This window comes from Aedes aegypti, chromosome 3 (assembly GCF_002204515.2).
Source record: "Aedes aegypti strain LVP_AGWG chromosome 3, AaegL5.0 Primary Assembly, whole genome shotgun sequence".
NCBI classification, from domain to species: Eukaryota; Metazoa; Arthropoda; class Insecta; order Diptera; family Culicidae; genus Aedes; species Aedes aegypti.
The window spans coordinates 246958613-246978483 of NC_035109.1; the positions used below are offsets into that span (position 1 = coordinate 246958613).

At 39.8% G+C, this 19871-nt stretch overlaps 1 protein-coding gene across 11 annotated transcripts in view; it reads left to right on the forward strand.

The window, feature by feature from the left end:
- Nucleotides 1–19871, forward strand: part of LOC5565217 (protein Fe65 homolog) — a 300368-nt gene that overhangs the window by 237283 nt on the left and 43214 nt on the right. The window contains exon 1 of one of the 11 annotated variants that reach the window (XM_021851266.1): nucleotides 18936–19481. The exons of 7 other annotated variants lie outside the window; for them this stretch is intronic. In XM_021851266.1, the coding sequence (XP_021706958.1) occupies nucleotides 19001–19481 (481 nt within the window). In that variant the 5' untranslated portion in view covers nucleotides 18936–19000. Of the gene's footprint in view, nucleotides 1–18935; nucleotides 19482–19871 lie in introns of those variants that run through there. 3 more of the 11 variants (XM_021851265.1, XM_021851264.1, XM_021851263.1) reach the window with 3 other exon arrangements.

Consider the following 19871-nt stretch of genomic DNA (forward strand, 5'->3'; position numbering starts at 1 on the left):
TATTAGTTTTTGATGTTCTCACTACATTCTTTCAAGAATTGTTCATGGTAACGTTTTGCCTAAAAATTTAAACAGAGGCATACTCCATACACTCCGATTGCTTATGGAGCCTGTTTTGTTCTCTACTTCACACAACAAAATCACTTCCCAGCAACATTTCCACCCGGTCGTTTTGTCAGTTTTTATTGCTAACCTGGAACGCTATAGGTTCGTTCTTCGCGCGTCATCCTTTCGCAAACACATTCGTTCCAACATTATGACTATCGGCGTCCTATGCGGATAACATCAATTCTACATGTCTCCCACTCTCCTTGATGCTCCCTATAGATAAAAGTGATAAAACCGAGCCCAAGTGGCCTGAAACATCCTGTTTGTTTGTGTTTTATGTATGTGTGGTTTGGTGGGCGGTCGCACAGTGGCCCAAATCTGGCAAAATAATAAAAATAATGAAGTTAGCAAACTCTTCCACTGATATTGGTTTTGCTTCCTTAACCCCAATACTAGCAGCTTCAGTTTTTACCGCAAAAACAATATTCAAATCGTGCTAACTTTTTTGTTTCTTGATATTTTGGCAACATTTTTTCACAAGTTCACAAAAAAGTCTTCTAGTTTTAGAATCTGTGTTGATATTGATCATTGGTCATCTAAATCCTGAGCTATTCCAAAACTCCTTGCGGGATCGACGCGTAACCATAACCCACGTCAATTTCTCAGGCTACCGAAATTTATCATTTCCGGATATTCATTCATTGGAACAATACATTAATAGGAGTATGTTGTGACAAAATTAAGCAATTTGATGCAGCCGTCTTTGAATAATGAGCATTTAGGTTTCTTGTACCACGCTGGCGAAATTAAGATCCAGAAATCTTCATAAAACATCATTTCATAATTTTCCGACATCTCCAAGAATACTTAACCGATTTATATGATTTTTTTCAGAGTTACTTCTTGTTACCTGGTATAGTATAGTCCACATTTTATTTTTCTGATAAATTAGCTAAAAACAAAATAGCCGCCTAAGACATTTTATATGGAGAATGTCGGTCCATCAATGAATATTGGAATTTCTTCAAAACCAGATCACCAATGATTAATATTGGCTTAAATTCTCAATCTAGAATATTTTTTTGAGAACTTGTGAAAAAATGGTGCTAAAATATTGAGAAACAAAAAAGTTATCGCGATTTGAATATTATTTTTGTGGTAAAAAATCCAGCTGCCGGTTCCCAAGGTTTAAGATTGATTGGTGTATGTCACGATTTTGCACATCATGTGAACTGTAGAGTCGTAACTAAAATTTACTTTCTCAAAATATTTAGATTTTACGGATATTGTTCTTCCATAACTGTTGTTTCTGTAGCAGAAAAGCACCAATCGACCCATTCATACGATTTTGGCCTACTTTACAATCGTCAGATTCGTCACCGTGCTGTGACGAAATAAAAAAGGCATCGTCATCCAGTGTAATAACTCAGGCAGGTCGTCGTCACGTCATCGACGAAAGAATGCACGACCCTTAAGCTAAGTATGCTGTTCAGCTCAAGAAAAGTAAAAATTTCTGCGCAAGAAATTAGCTACAGTGAGCTCCATTTGAACTGACATTTATTTTCAACTGCATACTGCGATCAAAGAAAAACGCAAGGCGTTTACTGTATATTCGCTTGCTTCGCACCAACAAACGAATGCCATCACATAATTGCTTGTATTGGCAAATTAACCTGCTCTCCTCATGATTCTACAATTACTCTGTTGGTAAGCGCGTGGAGTTGACGATTCAGAGATCGTTGTTTCGAATCTAGACGTGTTTTGTTGATTTGTTGTTTTTTTATTTTATTCAGAAAAAATGCTCTTAATCTGCCGAAGACACGATTCATATTTTCAGTCGGCTCAGTGCTCCCGAACGAAGATTCGCCCGTAACGAAGGAATCGTATTTGTTCGTCATGACATGACGCCGAGCCTATGTGATCGGATCTCTGTGGCAAATCGTCATCCGATGCTGGTTGAGTGACGATGACGAAGCTTATTTTAGTTTCGTCGCCGACTTTTTTCCATTTGACGATTGTCTGGCCTGGTTGCAACCTTCTCAAGTCGTGATTAATCATTATTTTAAACACAAAATCGAATTTGTCTTATGGATACTGTTCGATAATGTGGTAATGTTTACCAACACGAAGAAAGTTCTCGAAAATTACAATGCAAAGCCCAGAAAATCGCTGCGCACGCGATGAGCGATCATTGTCGTCTTCTGGTCAATTAATGATCAACTGTTGTTGCGGAATATAATTGTTGCAACAAGAATAAGAGAGGACAATGTCTTTGTTGCTGCGTGTTGGTTGACAATTGATTCACTGTTATAAACTGATCATCTACTCTTCATTTTTCAACAAATTTTATATGGTGTTCGATGTGTAGTTTTTTTTTGCGTATTTCTGTGTCACGATATGAAAATTATTTTTTTTTTACATAGCGCATTAGGCCATCGAATCTATGACATTTGGTTGAAAGATATTTAGTCGAATGACGTTTTGGTCGAATTTATGACAATTGGCCGAAAAAGTTTCATTGCAATAGTATGACATTTGGTCGAACCGACATGTCATCGAAAGGACATATGGTTAAATCTAAAAATAAGGAAGGTGTACCAGTATTGGCCACCCTAAGGATTTTTAATAAATAAATTCAAAGACCTTCCTGTCAATATGTTAAACGAAAAATTTCAATCCATAATTAGCAGGAAAAATAGAAGAACTGGTCAGAAACTTTGTTTTTGTATTGAATATTGAGGTGGCGAATACTGGACCACTTGCACCAGTATTCGCCATGTTTGTAATTTTGGCTTCTGAATTCACTACCTATGTTGATTTCCTAAGGAGGATGGCTAATTCAGGAATGGCGGAAATAGGTTCACAAGAGCAAAAATTTCAAGGAAGATGATTTTTCTATATGTCTTATTTTATGAGCAAATTTTGAGGTTTGTAAGAATGATTCCGTATCATTTTAATGCTATTCAATGGATAATAGACGATTTTTGGCTATATGTGTCCTAAAAGGATACACCTACCTTAGTATGGAAAAAGGCTTGAGTTTATTTCAATCATCATCAAGAGTAGCATTTTGCAGTTTATGCGCAGAGGGATTGAATAATTAAAAAAGTGATAGCTAGTTGGCCAACAATCGATAAGCGGTTAGCAATATTTTGACTATATTTGACAATATCTGATGGACGAACCAGGTGTAGTGAGTAATACATATTTATGCATCGCACGCCCGAGGACCTGGGATTGAGTCCCATCCCCAAGAAAATCATTTACAAACGCAAGGTTATTGTGACAGCTTTCTTCGACAGGGAAGCGAAGCCGTTGGTCTGTTAATGAAGATAAAAAAATATTAACCAGATATGCTGGAAGCATATTGATCAACCCCGATTTGCAGAATATAAACACAATTTCTTTATTTGATCATTTTCGATCTAACTATTTATCGGGTTGGAATTAGCATGATTGACCGCCCGCAGTTGCTACTCCGTTATTACAAGAACAGCTGTACTTACACAGGGAACCAACAGATGCTACTCAGGATCAGTAGCATCTTCAATGTGTAAGTACTGGTGCTCTCATTATTATAACAAACAATACCGGCGCCGGCTGCGTCCGAATGTCAATTTGGAAATGGGAGTTGTTGACGTGTTACTTGCAATGTTGACGTGTTACTTGCGTTATGGAGGCCGAGGAATCCTCTGCACTTCCACAAGAAAACACTGGGAGTTTAGATATGGGAAAGGATTCGTTTTGGTAAACGATAAAGATATAATTTTAAATGAATACGTGAACACGGATGATCGATACCGATAGCGCGGTTACAATCCGAATTCCGTCGCTCGCCCACAAAGGAGCATGCAACAGATTCATCGGACCAAAAACTACTGACGCGTCGATTCTTTTTTTTTTACCCGCACACTTTGTTCTCGTTTTTTTCTTTCGAAAAACGCGAACCAGATACAATTGATCCGGATTCCGTTGGTTTATATGGAAATTACTATGGAGAAATTTTGAGAAATGTTCCAAACACGCTAGTACTGTAATGTAAGTAGAAACTTATCATCCTATATTAAAAACTCATTCTTCAGACCCTAATGAAGGATATTGCTGAAGAAACAAAATCTTTTTGAGCTAATTTTGTTTAAGATTTTTGTACATGTTTGCAGGGCTATAATCCCATATTAAGCTAAATAATAGCAAACAAACTCATGCATATCTCTTCTGCTATCCGTTGGATTGAATTTCTCTCTTCAGCAAATTTCTTTATTATGGTTTGAAGAATGAGTTTTTACTATGGGATAACAAATTTGTACTTACATTACAGTACTAGCGTGTTTGGAACATATCTCAAAATTTCTTCATAGTAATTTCCATATAAACCAACATTGTCCTTGGGCCACCTTTAAATCACCACCTAGAAAGCTGAAAATTTCACAGAACACTATTTTTATGGCTAGGATGGTAAGGAACATATGGGAGATTGGATTCTCAAACATTTTTAAATTTTGAACCGCCCTAATGCAACAGATTCAACGGATCAAAAACAACTGACGCGTCACACCCGCACACCTTGTTTTTTTATCGGTATGGAATGTACAAACGAAAACGTTTGATTGCAATAGTATGACATTTGATCAAGTCTGAAAATGTGGATGGTGTACCAGTATTCGGCTTTAGGACATTTCGTCGAAAGACATTTGGTTGAAAGATATTTGTTCGAATGACGTTTGGTCGAATGTCATTTAAGTTGAATGGACATTAGGTCGAATAGCTTTAGAACGTTTCGTCAAATGATATTTGTTTCAATGACGTTTGTTCAAACGGACATTTGGTGGAAAGACTATTTTATTAATATTGGTTTAAAAATCGTTTAGCACAATGGGTAAACATCGGACTTCTTTCCAAGCCTACTTTTCATCAGAAGTCAATAACGAATCTATCTAAATGATAATTATTTATTAGCTATGTGTTCAACGAGGTTAATATATGCGGTACAGTATATGTAGGCTAAATTATTCTTGTCAATTATCTTATTATTCAGTCGGTGTTGATTGTGAAGACTGGCATTTCAAACAATTTAGTGGAACTTCAAATGTAATTGTTTCAAATAATCAAAAAACAGTTTTTCCAAGTTTATCGCTGTTGATTTTCTTTGGTGAATTTATTATACTTTCAAAATATTATCATTTATGCCTTTCGATTATTTTGTTATCTGAATTCATTATTCTTTCAAAATTTCATCCATCTCTGTATGTAACTGCCGATCTCTATCAAATGATACTGATTGTGAGTGCTTGAATAATTTTCTGATTTTCAGATCTTAAAACGTATGACCTTGGACTGCATTGACCAGACTTGGAACATGAGGAGAAGATATATTTGGTTATATTTCACCTCTATTTGTCTGCATAAAATGCACTTTTATCTGTAAAATACAGGGATCACTTTAGATCATGTACGAAACGCTTATAACGAAGTGCATCAAGAGTTATGCCTATATGATACGTTTATCAACTTATGTTGTATCAGTTTATCGTAACTTCTAGCTATAGTTTAGGTAGGGCGAATACGATGACTATGTCGAAGCTTTTGAATGATTACAAGTTTATAAATAATTAAAACGAAAAAAAAAAAAAACAATCTAATGAATTATCCTGTGTATCGGGTGAGGGGATACGAGTTGACTGAGGTGACAAAAGTTGACTTGCTGCTATTTGAGATCAGCTTGCCGCAATTCATTCGACTCGAAAAACTAGCCTGGTGAGAAAAATGATAGCAAGAACTATCAAAAACGTAAGAATTGCAATAACTGTGTATCAACGACAAAATGCTCCATGGTAAAATAATTTTAAAAATCTATATTTGAATGTCCTTTGGACTGAAATATGCTTCTCAAAGGAACTAAATACTCTCGACCAAATGTCCATTCGACGAAATGTCTATTCAACTAAATGTCATTCCACCCAATGTCATAGATTCCCAGTATTCGCTACCCTAAGGATTTTTTTCTTTTCCTGACCCAGTCTTAAAACTTTAGTTTTTGGAGTGCAAGTCTTGTATCTTACCAAAACACTAACTTGCTTCTGTTGGATGTGCTTGAATTAAGCTTAATGACTATCTACACCAAGCTGTAATTGATCGTTTTCATACAAGAAGCGCAATGATAAAATACGACGACTTTTCACTTCACAATCTAGTGCTACAGACAGTACAGCTAATCCAAAGTTTTACTCATCAATTCATGGTTATTAGTTTTTTGAATTGAGTCACGAGAGCAATCGATTTCTGCTTTCCAAAATCTTACAATGATCAGTAAGCTTCAAGGTCCGGAAATTGAAAAAAATATCCAAGCGCTTTATTCGAAGGCTTATATCAGGTGAAGATCAGCAGTTCATTATGAAGAACGAAGGCATTTTGAAAGAATAATAAATTCAAAAACTCATTATGTTCATATCGTTAATAGCATTACTTGATGAGCAAAGTTAAAAGTTATGTTTTTAATATTATAAAAGAATAATCGATTCACTAGAACTAAATATTTCAGTCAATGAGACAAAAAAACTGCTATTAGGAAGTTCATTAAAACAACCATCGAAATACTAGATATTTGCCTAACTTAAATTCATAAACAAATAAACGTATGAAGTTCAACAATAGGATAACATAAAACGTCCACTTTTTTATGCAACAACAGTTGAGAAATCAGATAATTCTAAAGAATACATTATTCTATGAAAGTCACAAAACGTAAGAAACAATAATTAATGCGTAAAACGATTCATTGTTGCACTGTGGTAAAATGTAACTTTATTAAGCTCAAACCATGATTTCCATTTTGAAAAATTAGCATTTTGGTCATATACCCATTTTTTTCAAAAGATCTTCCAATAAACCATTACTAAATAAGATTTTGACTAAGTTTACGTTCGACCGAATAATTTCAATCAAAATAATTAAATAAAACGGATGTCTCGATTAATTTGATATGAGTAAGGTTGGCCAACTTTTTAATGCAGTACGGCCACTGTGTGTCGGTACCCAGTTTGCACACTGCAGTGTGGAAAACGCCTGATTTCGAAAGGATCCCATAGTTGAACATTGTTTGTCCGTGGCCGTAGCTACGATAAAAGTGATTATTAGATTAGTCAAGGATTAGTTTTATGGCGATCCGGAATGTTGTGGATTCAGGCCGCAGATTCAGAGGTGGCTGTGACCAGAACCAATGCCCTTTGCCTTGCACTTGTATTTTCTCTGAGGAAAAAGGTTGGTTTTATGCCTTTTTAATTTATTTATTAGTGGTTTATGGATAGGAACGCTGAAGGTTCGGCAGTTATGAGATATTAAAAGAATCAAATTCGGATGAAATCCAATAATCTGGCATTCCTTGAATTTACTCAGCATTCGAAAGTGCTCTTCCTAATATTATTTCAATCACGCTTTTTAGTTGAAGTTAAAAGCTTGATTGAATTTATTTGCTGTATTGTTTATAATAGGATAGGTTTGTGCTTTGCGATAAAGTTTGCATCTGTTGCAAGATCCTGTTAATGTAACCGTATTCTAATCCTGGTCCAACCATGAACAGTTACGGAAACATCAGTTACGCTAAGAATGCTCAAAAACACCTTACTGAGTACGGGATCTGCTTCAGTCGATACATACTTAATATTTGGAAGAACAAGAAGAATCTCAGTAAATATCCAGTTGACGTATTCATCAATCCCCAATTGATTGCTTGCGGAGAGTGGTGTATGACTCATCACCCATAATGTTGTTATACATATGCATCACTGAAAGTACGTAACGAACGATACTGGCGAAAACTCATATTATTATATGTTTATCAATATCGTAAAAAGTGCTCGATAGGTACCTACTTGGCATAGCATAGAAGCGCAAGGCGATTAGCTACGGTCAGCACGAGCAGTACCTATCACGCGCTCTTACCGGTCGGTTTGTTGTTAGCTAATCAAAACTTTTTCCGTTAAGTGTGTCTCGGGCTAGGTTTAGTAAGTGTCGCAAATTCAGAACAACGCGTTTCAAGTTATGAAGTGAATCCAGTGATTTGGTGTGAAGTGCTAGAACTTTGCTAGGTGTTTGATTAACTTCATTACTTTGTATGAGCGAACATGAAACATGAAATATGAAACACGATAGCTTTATTTGAGCTAAGCATCAGATGGATTTGTGGATAATGACTATTTTTTCATGAGTGGTTTCGATGCTGAATTAAGTATCAGCTTTGTACATCACAGTGACTTCCCTGGGCATATGTATTATCGTACTTGCCACACGATATACGAATGCGAGAATGGCAACTTTGGCAAAGAAAGCTCTCTGTAAATAACTGTGAAAGTGATCATTGAACTGAGAAGCAGGTTCTGTCTTATTGAGGACGTAATGCCAAGAAAGAGAGAAGAAGGATTGTCTTTTTTGATATTTTTAGACGCTTCCACACAATCCATTATACGATCACGATTTAATGATGTTTACGTCACTTATCCTCGAGAGGTTTGTTAAAGGAGAATGTGAATTTTGCTTCAAATTTTTTAGCTAAAAGCACCTTTTCTTTAGAAAGCCTTTTCATGAATAAAGTCAGATATTTACATACATCGTCTACTTTCCACGTTTCTTCCGTGAATTATCCCAGAAATTTTTTGAGTTTATTTTTGAAATATTTTGGTTTTTTTCTTTAGATATCACCAGATTTCCTGGCAGGAATTTATATACCTCACGCAGAAATTCTTTTCATACCTTCATTTTTCCCAGAATTTCTTGATAGTTTTTTTTTAGAAATTTTCCATCAATAAGTTCAATTGTATCAGGTATTTGGATCAGATATTTGGAATATGTTCGCCAAATTCCTAGAATATTTAATGAAGTAGTTCCAAGTGTTTAACGCTTACGGCTAGTTCATCACTATTATTATATATGTCAAATCACTAAGATGCAAATAAATTGATGTGAAAATCTTGATTTTGTGCGCTGATCATTTATTATTTATTTAGTTGGTATTACATCAATTAATTTGATAAAACCTCGTTAACGATGTTACGCCAATTTACTCGGTCCAAGGCTGTGTCTCTCCAACCTCGATTTTGGCCCACGTTCTCCAGATCTTGTTGCACCTGATCAAGCCACCTCGCTCGCTGTGCTCCTCGCCTTCTTGTGCCAACCGGATTCGTCGCGAACACCATCTTTGCAGGATTGTTGTCCGGTAGTCTTGCAACATGCCCTGCCCAGCGCACCCTTCCGGCTTTCGCAACCTTCTGGATACTTGGTTCGCCGTAGAGCCTAGCGAGCTCGTGGTTCATTCTCCGCCGCCACACACCGTTCTCCTGCACTCCGCCAAAGATCGTCCTAAGCACCCTTCGTTCGAACACTCCAAGTGCGTGCAGGTCCTCTTCCAGCATGGTCCATGCTTCATGTCCATAGAGGACCACCGGTCTTATAAGCGTTTTGTACATGGTACATTTGGTGCGGGGGTGAATCTTTCTCGACCGCAGCTTCTTCTGGAGCCCATAGTAGGCGCGACTTCCACTGATGATGCGTCTCCGTATTTCACGACTAACGTTGTTATCAGCCGTTAACAAGGATCCGAGGTAGACGAACTCATCAACCACCTCAAAAGTATCCCCGTCTATCGTAACACTGCTTCCCAGGCGGGCTCTGTCGCGCTCGGTTCCGCCCATCAGCATGTACTTTGTTTTTGACGCATTCACCACCAGGCCGACTTTTGTTGCTTCACGTTTCAGGCGGGTGTAGAGGTCTGTCACCGTTCCAAATGTTCTGCCGACAACATCCATATCATCCGCGAAGCAAACAAATTGGCTGGATCTTGTGAAAATCGTACCTCGGTTATTGAAACCGGCTCTCCGCATGACACCTTCTAGCGCGATGTTGAACAGCAGGCACGAAAGGCCATCACCCTGTCGAAGTCCCCGGCGGGATTCGAACGAACTGGAATGTTCGCCCGAAATCTTCACGCTATTCTGCACACCGTCCATCGTTGCTCTTATTAGTCTTGTGAGCTTCCCGGGAAAGCTGTACTCGTCCATGATTTTCCATAGCTCTTCGCGGTCGATGCTATCATAAGCCGCTTTGAAATCGATGAACAAGTGATGCGTTGGGACTTGGTATTCACGGCATTTCTGGAGGATTTGCCGTACAGTGAAGATTTGGTCCGTTGTCGAGCGGCCGTTGATGAAACCAGCTTGATAACTTCCCACAAACTCATTTGTTATTGGTGATAGACGACGGAAGATAATCTGGGATAGCACTTTGTAGGCGGCATTCAGGATAGTGATCGCACGATAGTTTTCACATTCCAGTTTGTCGCCCTTCTTGTAGATGGGGCATATGACCCCTTGCTTCCACTCCTCCGGCAGCTGTTCGGTTTCCCAGATTCTGACAATCAGCCGGTGCAGACAGGCGGCCAACCTCTCCAGGCCCATTTTGATGAGTTCAGCTCCAATACCATCTTTACCAGCGGCCTTATTATTCTTGAGCTGGCTGATGGCATCCTTAACTTCCCTCAATGTGGGGGCAGGTTGGTTTCCTTCATCCGCCGTGCTGACATAGTCATTTCCTCCGCTGTCGTGACCCTCGTCGCCTGTGTTCTCCGTGCCATTCAGGTGTTCATCGTAGTGCTGCTTCCACCTTTCAATCACCTCACGTTCGTCCGTCAAGATGCTTCCGTCCTTATCCCTACACATTTCGGCTCGCGGCACGAAGCCTTTTCGGGATGCGTTGAGCTTCTCGTAGAACTTTCGCGTTTTTTGAGAACGATGCAGCTGTTCCATTTCTTCACATTCCGCTTCTTCCAGGCGGCGCTTTTTGTCCCGGAATAGGCGGGTTTGCTGCTTCCGTTTTCTTTTATATCGCTCCACGTTTTGTCGCGTTCCTTGCTGCAGCATTGCAGCCCGCGCTGCATCCTTCTCCTCCAAAACCTGCCTGCACTCTTCGTCGAACCAATCGTTACATGTCCTCCTTTCCACGTACCCGACGATGCTCTCGGCTGCGTTGTTGATGGCTGCTTTTATGTTGCTCCAGCAGTCCTCAAGAGGGGCTTCGTCAAGCTCGCTCTCTTCCGGCAACGCTACCTCGAGATGCTGCGCGTATGCGGCAGCGACGTTCGGTTGGGCCAGTCGCGCTAGGTTATACCGAGGCGGGCGTCGATACCGTACATTGTTGATGACGGATAGTTTTTGGCGCAGTTTCACCATCACTAGATAGTGATCAGAGTCGATGTTAGCGCCACGATAGGTTCTGACGTCGGTAATATCGGAGAAGTGCCGTCCATCGATCAAAACGTGGTCGATTTGTGATTCCGTCTGCAGTGGTGATCTCCAGGTGTATCGATACGGGAGGCTGTGCTGGAAGTAGGTGCTGCGAATGGCCATGTTCTTGGAGGCGGCAAAATCTATCAGTCGTAGGCCGTTCTCGTTCGTCAGCCGGTGGGCGCTGAACCTTCCAATCGTCGGTCTGAACTCCTCCTCCTGGCCAACCTGAGCGTTCAAATCACCTATGATGATCTTGACGTCGTGGCTTGGGCAGCGGTCGTACTCGCGTTCGAGCTGCGCGTAAAATGCGTCCTTGTCATCATCAGTGCTTCCGGAGTGAGGGCTATGCACGTTTATGATGCTGAAGTTGAAGAACCGGCCTTTGAGCCTCAACTTGCACATTCTTTCGTTGATCGGCCACCACCCGATCACGCGCCTCTGCATATCACCCATCACTATAAAAGCTGTTCCCAGCTCACGTGTGTTGCCGCAGCTCTGGTAGATGGTATGATTACCTCTAAACGTTCGCACCATCGAACCTGTCCAGCACACCTCCTGCAGCGCTACGATGTCGAAACCGCGGATCTTCAGTACATCGGAGAGTATGCGTGTGCTTCCGATGAAGTTGAGAGATTTGCAGTTCCACGTACCGAGTTTCCAATCGCTAGTCCATTTCCGTCGCTGTGGTCTTTGCCGATTGTTCCGGTCCGTATTCTCTCGTTGACGTTCCTGTGCTGATGTGTTTTTACGGCTGGCTTGCAGGGCCTGACACCAACCCCCTAGATTTCCGGAGGACCATTCCCCCTAAATGTTCGGAGGGCCATAGTGCGCAGTTTAGCTTAGAGTCCTTCTCTGGCACTCGGACGATGATCAGCCGCCCCTGACATGGGGAACAGACGCTGTTGTGAGCCGCTCCTAACATGGAGTACAGACGCTCAAGGTTTGCAGAAGCAAACCCCCCCTTCCCTGTCAGCATACGACCAAAGTGTGCGCTGATCATATTTTTATCCATAATGTGAAAAGTGATCCATATTAGATTAGTGTTTTTAGCATGATGGTAATTTACATGTTGGTAGTGACGTCTCGACTTCTGAGTAGTCAGCTCAGATAAACCGCTTTTCATCGTACCGAAGCGAGAAATTACCGTTACGGATGGATTACTCACTTTTCTCTACAAGCCTTTGCGTTTCCAACTGGCTAATGGTACTTCCATTGCATTGTGACGTGGTTTTTTTCTCCTGTGTTATGAAACTTTCATGCCATCCCATCCAGTGACAAGGATGCTTGAGTGTCCTAACAGCTCTGTAATATGGCGGAAAACCACGTGCACATAATAAAGGTAGACAGACAGTCAGTCTGGCGCCAAACAGCGAAAAGCGTGCGACACACGTTAGAATATTAATATTGCTCACATTTATTTTTCTTTTGCGTTCATTTTACCGGTTTCCAGTGCTTCTGCCGGTATGAATCAGCAGGCAAGTAATGAATATTTTGTTGTGTACATATGCGGATTACAATGTTTGTATACTCAACCAGCCGTATGAGCTTCACTATAGATATCTGAAAGTGTGTTTCACTTTGAATGGTTACATTCAACTCGGTTTATTCTTGGAAATCGAAAACCGATAAATTGAGCATTAGAACTCTCAAGAATGACGAAGTTCTTCCTCTGCTTTCCTGGCGTTACGTCCCAACTGAATCAGAGCCTGCTTCATATCTTTTTTAGTATTATTATGAGCACTCCCACAGCTATTGACTGACCTCTTTCTTATCCATTGTGTGCGTTGGTATATCATGTGGTATGTACGAAGATACTCTATGCCCTGAGAAGCTGAGAAAATTTCCTTATTAAAAGATCCTAGACCGATAGGATTCGAACCCACAGGTCTTAGTTTGGCCTTACTGAAAAACTGCACGTTCATCGCTACGGCTATCTACGGCTATCTGGGCCCTCAAAAGCTACGAACTATAAAATAAATAACCTAGTATTTCTTGAAATTTGCAACTTGTAGCTGATGGTCAAGCCATTTCCAAATAATCAAATAGCACTTAAATTTACCTTTATGTAATACAGTGCTTTTGTGCAGATCTGCGGTTATCGTCAAAATAAAGTGCACATTTGCTCGTAATTACGCTGATTGGCGAAAATTGTGTGTCACAACGGGTGACCCTTTTGTCACAATATTTGTAATTCATATTTAACATAATATCTTCGTGATACAGAGCATTTTTTTTGTTTTGAATTAAATTTTGCTTTTAACAAAGTTGAAAAAAATATTATCAAATGAAGTGTGTCATAATTAAGTTTTCACTTGGCGTTTCCTCTCGTTAGGGCAATTTCACCGGTGGTTAATTTATTGGTCCAAATTTATACCAAAAATGGACCTGTCAAAAATATATCGACGAGTAAAATGGACCAAACCGCACGCGCTTGCACAGGCTGTTGTATTTTGTTTTCTCTATCCATTTCGAATAGGATCAACAAAAACAAACAAATATTGAATTGAACAGCAGTATTTATTAAACCTGAAGAATTCCGAAGGAGCTCTGAAGGAGTAAACGGATCAACTGGAAAGGAATTCCCGGATGAATCTCGACAGAATTCGCGGTGGAGCTTGAAAAAAAAATTCCTGCAGAGCTCCGAAGATATTCTCAGTGGAGCTTTTCTCCAGGAATTTCAAAAAGAATTTCCAACAGCAATTCTTTCGGCGATTTCATCTAGAAATTCTTCCGGAGATTTACTCTAGACGCATCTCCATAGATTTTATCAATAAATACCTCCAAGGATTCATTTAACAAATTCATTTGTGGTTTTTCTCCAGAAATTATTTAGGGGATTTCTCAGAGAATTTAAAACAGGTATTTCTCCAAGAAGCTTTTTGGTGATTGCACCAGGAATTTCTCCGGAGATCCTCTGGGGATTTCAAAGATTTCTCCAAGGATATCCCCCAACATTTATTCCGAGGATTTTCTCCAGGAATTTCTTTCAGTCATTCATCCGGGGATTTTTCCAAGAGCTCCGCCGGGGATTTTGTATAGAAATTCATTAAGGAGTTCCTTCGAGCATTATCTCCAGAAATTCATTCGGAGACTTTTTCAGAGAATTTATACTAATATTTCTTTCAGGAATATCTCTGGGGATTTGCACCAGGAATTTTTCCAGAGATTTCCTACAGGAATTCTTCAGATGATTTCCGATAGCAATTCCTCTGGGGATTAGGTTTAAGATTTTCTCCGCCGGGGATTTCGTCCAGAAATTCATTAAGAAATTCCCCTGAGGATTTTCTCCAGAAATTCTTTCGGGGATTTTTTCAGAGAATTTTTCCGGAGACATTCTGCAGGAATTTAAACCAGGTATTTCTCCGGGGACTTTTTGCAGGAATTCCTTCGGGGATTTCAAGGATTCCTCCGGCTCCAGAAATTGCTCAGGGGAGTGTCAGTAACTGTAACTCCGGAGATTTTGTCCAGAAATTCCTCGGGGAATTTTGTCCAGAAATTCTTCCGAGGATTTCCTCCAGGAATTGTCTCGGGGATTTCCTCAACAAGCACCTCCAAGGATTTTCTCCCGCAACACCTCCTAGGAATTTTTCTGAGGATTTCGTTCAGAAATTTGTCCGGGAATATCATCCAGGAATTCCTCAGAGTATATCCTCCAGAAACTCCTCTGGTGATTTACTTAAAAAAATCCTCCCGATTTTTTTTTTTAAATTTCTCCGGGGATTTTTCCTAAGAACTCTTCCGGGGATTTTCTTCCAAAATCCCTCAGAAGTTCTCCAATAGCAATTCCTCCGGAAATTTGCTCCAGAAATTACTCCGGGGATTTCCTCAAAAAATTCCTCCGAATATGTTATCTAGAAATTCCTCCGGAGATTTTTCCATAGAATTCCTCCGGGGACTTCGCCCAAGAATTCTTCCGGGGTTAACTCCTGAAATTTCTCCTAGAATTTCAAATAGCAATTCCTCCGGGATTTCCTCCGGGAATTTCAAGAATTTTTCGGGATATTCCACAAGACTCCATTGGGAGTTTTCTCCGGGAATTCCCCGGGAGATATCTCTTTGGATCTATTTGGAGATTGCACCAGAAATTTCTCCGGAGATTTCCTCCAGAAAGTCGTCTGGGGATTTAAGGAATTCCTCCAGGGATATCCCCCAACATTTATTCCGAGGATTTTCTCCAGAAACTTCTTTCAGGCATTTATCCGGGGATTTACTACAGGAAAACCTCCGGGGATTTGCTGCAGGAATTTCTCCGGGGATTTTCCTCAGGAATTGCTTCGGTATGTATTTCTTTTAGAAATTTCTCCGTGGATTTCGTGCAGAAATTCCTCCGAGCTTTTTCCAAGAGCTCCTCCTGGGATTTCCTCTGAGGATTTCGTATAGAAATTCCTTCGAGGATTTCCTCCAGAAATTTCTTCGGAGACTTTTTCAGAGAATTAAACCGAATATTTCTTCCAGGAATATATCTGGGGATTTGTACCAGGAATTTTTCCGGAGATTTCCTCAAGGAATTCCTCAGAGGATTTTTAATAGCAATTCCTCCGGGGATATAGTCCAGGATTTTCTCTGGGGATTCCGTACAGAAATTCATTAAGAAATTAAGATTTATTTTCAGACATCCTTCAGGAATTTATCTAGGGATTTGAACCAGGAATTCCTCCGGGGATTTTTGCAGGAATTCATCCTGGAATTTCTGCCGGAATTCCTCCGGGGATTTCAAGGATTCCTCCGGTGATTCTTCCGGGGAGTTTGTCGAATTAATCCGAGGATTTCTCCCCAGAGTTCCTTTTGAGGTTTTCACATGGATTTCCTCTGGGGCCAAGAATTTTCTTCAACGATTTCCTCCAGATATCTTCCGGAGATATTCTCCAAGAATTCATCCAGGAATTCTTTAGGAGTACTACCAGGAAATCCTTAGAATTTCCTTCTTAATTTGTCCAGAAACTTCTCTAGATTTCGTCAAGCAATTACCCCGGAGTTCCTCCATGAGTCATTCCGAAATTCCTCCAGGATTTCCTTTTGGAGATTAACAAGGATTTTGTCCAGAATTCCTCTGTAGGTCCTCCAGCAATCCTTCCGGAGTTGCTTCAGCAATTTCTACGAAGTTCATCCTAAAGCTTTGGAGGAACTTCGGAGGATATGCTGGATAGAATACAAGAGAATTGCTAAAAAAAACTCCGGAAAAAAACTCGGGAGTATTACCGGAGAAGCTTCGAAGAGATAAACAAAGGAAATCCTGGAGGAACTACAAAGCATTTCCTGGAAAAACACAGGAGGCGTAGCTAGAGAAACTCAGGATGTGTTTCTGGAAGAACTCCGGGGTAATTGCTTGACGAACGCCGGAGAAATTCCTGGAGAAACTAAGAAGAACATTCTAAGCAAAAGGAGCAAATCCTCGAAAGAATTTTTAGAGGTAATCTACGGAGGAACTTTTGAAGGAATTTCTGGAGAAATTCCAGGTGCAATTTTTCAGTGAAACTCCTGGATGAATTCTCTCCCCAGGAGAATTTCTGGACGGAATACCAGAAGGATTTTCGTAATGAAAACCCTAGAGGAAATCCCCGAAAGAATTTCTGGACAAAATCCCAAGAAAAAATCCTGGATGAAATCCCCGCAGGAATTCTTGAGGGAAATTCTCAAAGGGAGCGATTCCCCGGAAGATTTTTTAGAGGTAATCTATGGATCAATTTTTGGAGGAATTCCTGGAGGAAAGCCCCGGAATAATTTCTAAAGAAAATTTCCGGAGGAATTCTTGGGGGATATCTGCGGAAGAATAATTGATATCCCCGAAGGAATTCTTGGAAAACAGAAGTTTTTGATATCTCCGGGGGAATCTTTGAAGTTCCCGGAGGAATTCCTGGAGGGAATTCCAGGTGCATTTCCAGAGTAGTTCCTAGATAAAAATCCCCGTAGGAATTCTTGGGAGAAATTCTCAAAGGAAGCAAATCCCCGGAAGATATTTTGGAGGTAATCAACGGAGAAATTTTTGGAGGAATTCCTGGAGGAATAAAATAATTTCTGAAGAAAATTCCCGGAGAAATTTTTGGAAAAAAGTAGTTCCTGATTTCCCCGGAGAATTTTTTGGAAAAAAGTAGTTCCTGATTTCCCCGGAGAAATCCTTGAAGTTCCCGTAGAAATTCCTGGCGGAAATTCTCGGACCAATTCCTTCAGTAAATCTCCTAAAAAATTCTTGGAGGAAATTCCACGTGCAATTTCCAGATGAATTCTTTGAACAAATCCCCAGTAGAATTCCTGGACGAAATTCTTAGAGGATTAATGAAATCCCTAGAGGAAATCCTTGAAAGAATATCTAGACAAAATCCCTAGAGGAATTCCTGGACGACATCCCCGCAGGAATTTTCGGGAAAAATTTTCAAAGTGAGAAAATCCCCGGAAGATATTTTGGAGGTAATCCACGGAGTTTCGCTAAAAAAAATCCCCGGAGGAAAACCCCGAAGGAATTCCTGGAGGAAAACCCCGGAGAAATTCTTGGAGCAAATCCCCGGAGGAATTGCTGGATGAAATCCACGTGAAAAAATGTGATGGAAATACCTGTAGGGTTTCCGGGAGGGAATATCCTCGAAGCTATTTCTGCAGCAAATCCCAGGATTAATTATCGAAAAAATCCCCGGAGGAATTCCTGGAGGACATCCAAGGAGGGATTTCTGGTGGAAATCAAGATGTTCCACAAGTGTTTTTGTTTAAAATTTTGTTTGGCTTTGATAATAACAAAAATATATAAAAAAAAACAGCTTTTTTCCCTCCACATAAGAGAACTTTACGAAATCATAGCTTTTCTGGTACCGTTAATTCGGGTGAAATTGATCATCATGTCAAACGATTTTATTTTTTCATTGAATTGAACACACATATCAATGTAAACTGCAATGGTTGAACGTTGTTTGTCGCAACTATTGTCGAGTTGCGTGTTGTGAAGTTTTTTGCGTTAAAATATGTTTATTTCTATGAAAATAATGTAAAATTCTAAAATCATTTAGGATGTAGTTTTGAAAAAAATCCATAAACTTTTAGTTTTAAACAAGAATTCGAACATGGTATCAACCTGAAAGTTTGTGAGGATGCTTAAAATATATCCTCAAACTAGATTCATTTATTGAAACTTGTACCGATTTGCTCACTCGGTTAAAATAATTGAATTTATTTTTGATATCGGGAAAATCCTTAGGAAATTACCTACATTTAGGCGTTTTCCGATTATTCTTGAAATTTGCCTGTTCATTATTTCTATAAACATTGTATTGTTAAGAGTTAAGCCAGCATATTCGGATTGAGGGAGCTCGAATTCAGTATGCAGAGTTGTTTCAAAAGCTATCAATAATTGCATTGACAAGTGATCAATTTCACCCCGAAATGAAATCCCTTGATTTATATATAATTTTATAGATGATTTTTAGGACTAAAATCACATTTGTATGGAAATTTCGGTACATGAGCCAATTAGGCTCACTGTCGTACTTGTTTTTCTGCACTCAGTTGTTTAGCATTGATAACAATATAGAAAACGGATATGAAAAACAGTTAAAAATGATCAATTTCATCTGAAATTACAGTATCCTCTTAAATGAACTGAAAAATCGCAAAAATGTTATCACAACGTTCACATTTTAAAAAATAGTGCAGTACTATTAACTAACCACAGTTCAATCCACACAAAAAGTGCCATGCCCGACTTGAATGTGCTCCGGGATAAATTATCCATGCTGTTGTCGTACCAGCACAACATCACCACAGTAATCGAGTCCATCACTAACGAGTTGATCGATTTCGCCATCCGGAAAGAAGTAGTGGAGCTGGAAAACCGCCAGCTCCGACGTCGTAACAAACGATTGAATGAAAAACTAACTAAATTCGAACGGGCCCGAGAGGACTCGGCGCGGGCTCAAATGAGCATGAGACGATTTATGTCCCACGGTGAATCGGTTTTCAACAATGCGGCCTCGTCGATATACGAACAGCCCTCGGAAAGTACGAATCATTCTCGACGGTCCACCTGGTATCAGCCGGCGGAAATTTACTACCAATACTGTGGTGATGGCGGGCAGACCCAAGAACACCTGTACGATGCGGCAACCATCGATGAGAATGAGAACATTTACGAAGCGCTGGACGAAATCGGCAAAAACTTTGTGGGCAACTTCAACAGTGAGTTAATCTTGTTATATTTGCTAAACTTCTTGTTCTGTCTTCATTGTAGCTTTCTGGGTGGTGAAGGTGGTGGGATAAAGCTAATTAATTCTTACTCTCTGAGGGTACGTTGCTGAAGAGCTTTTGTTTGAGGGGATTAACCCGTACTAATTATAAGAAAGAATAGCATGCTTGTGGAAGGCAAAAAGATTTGCGGTATAATTACCAATGAAATGTTGTGAAGCTTAATCAGATGATGTAAATTGAGCAATTAAAACTCTATAAGTGTCCAAACTTTTAATACGTCGAATAAATGTTCAAGAGTTTGAAGATGAATGGTGAAACACATTTCAATCAATGTTATTGTTACTTCTTTTGATTATGATTTACTGCGATTGCGGCTAACCA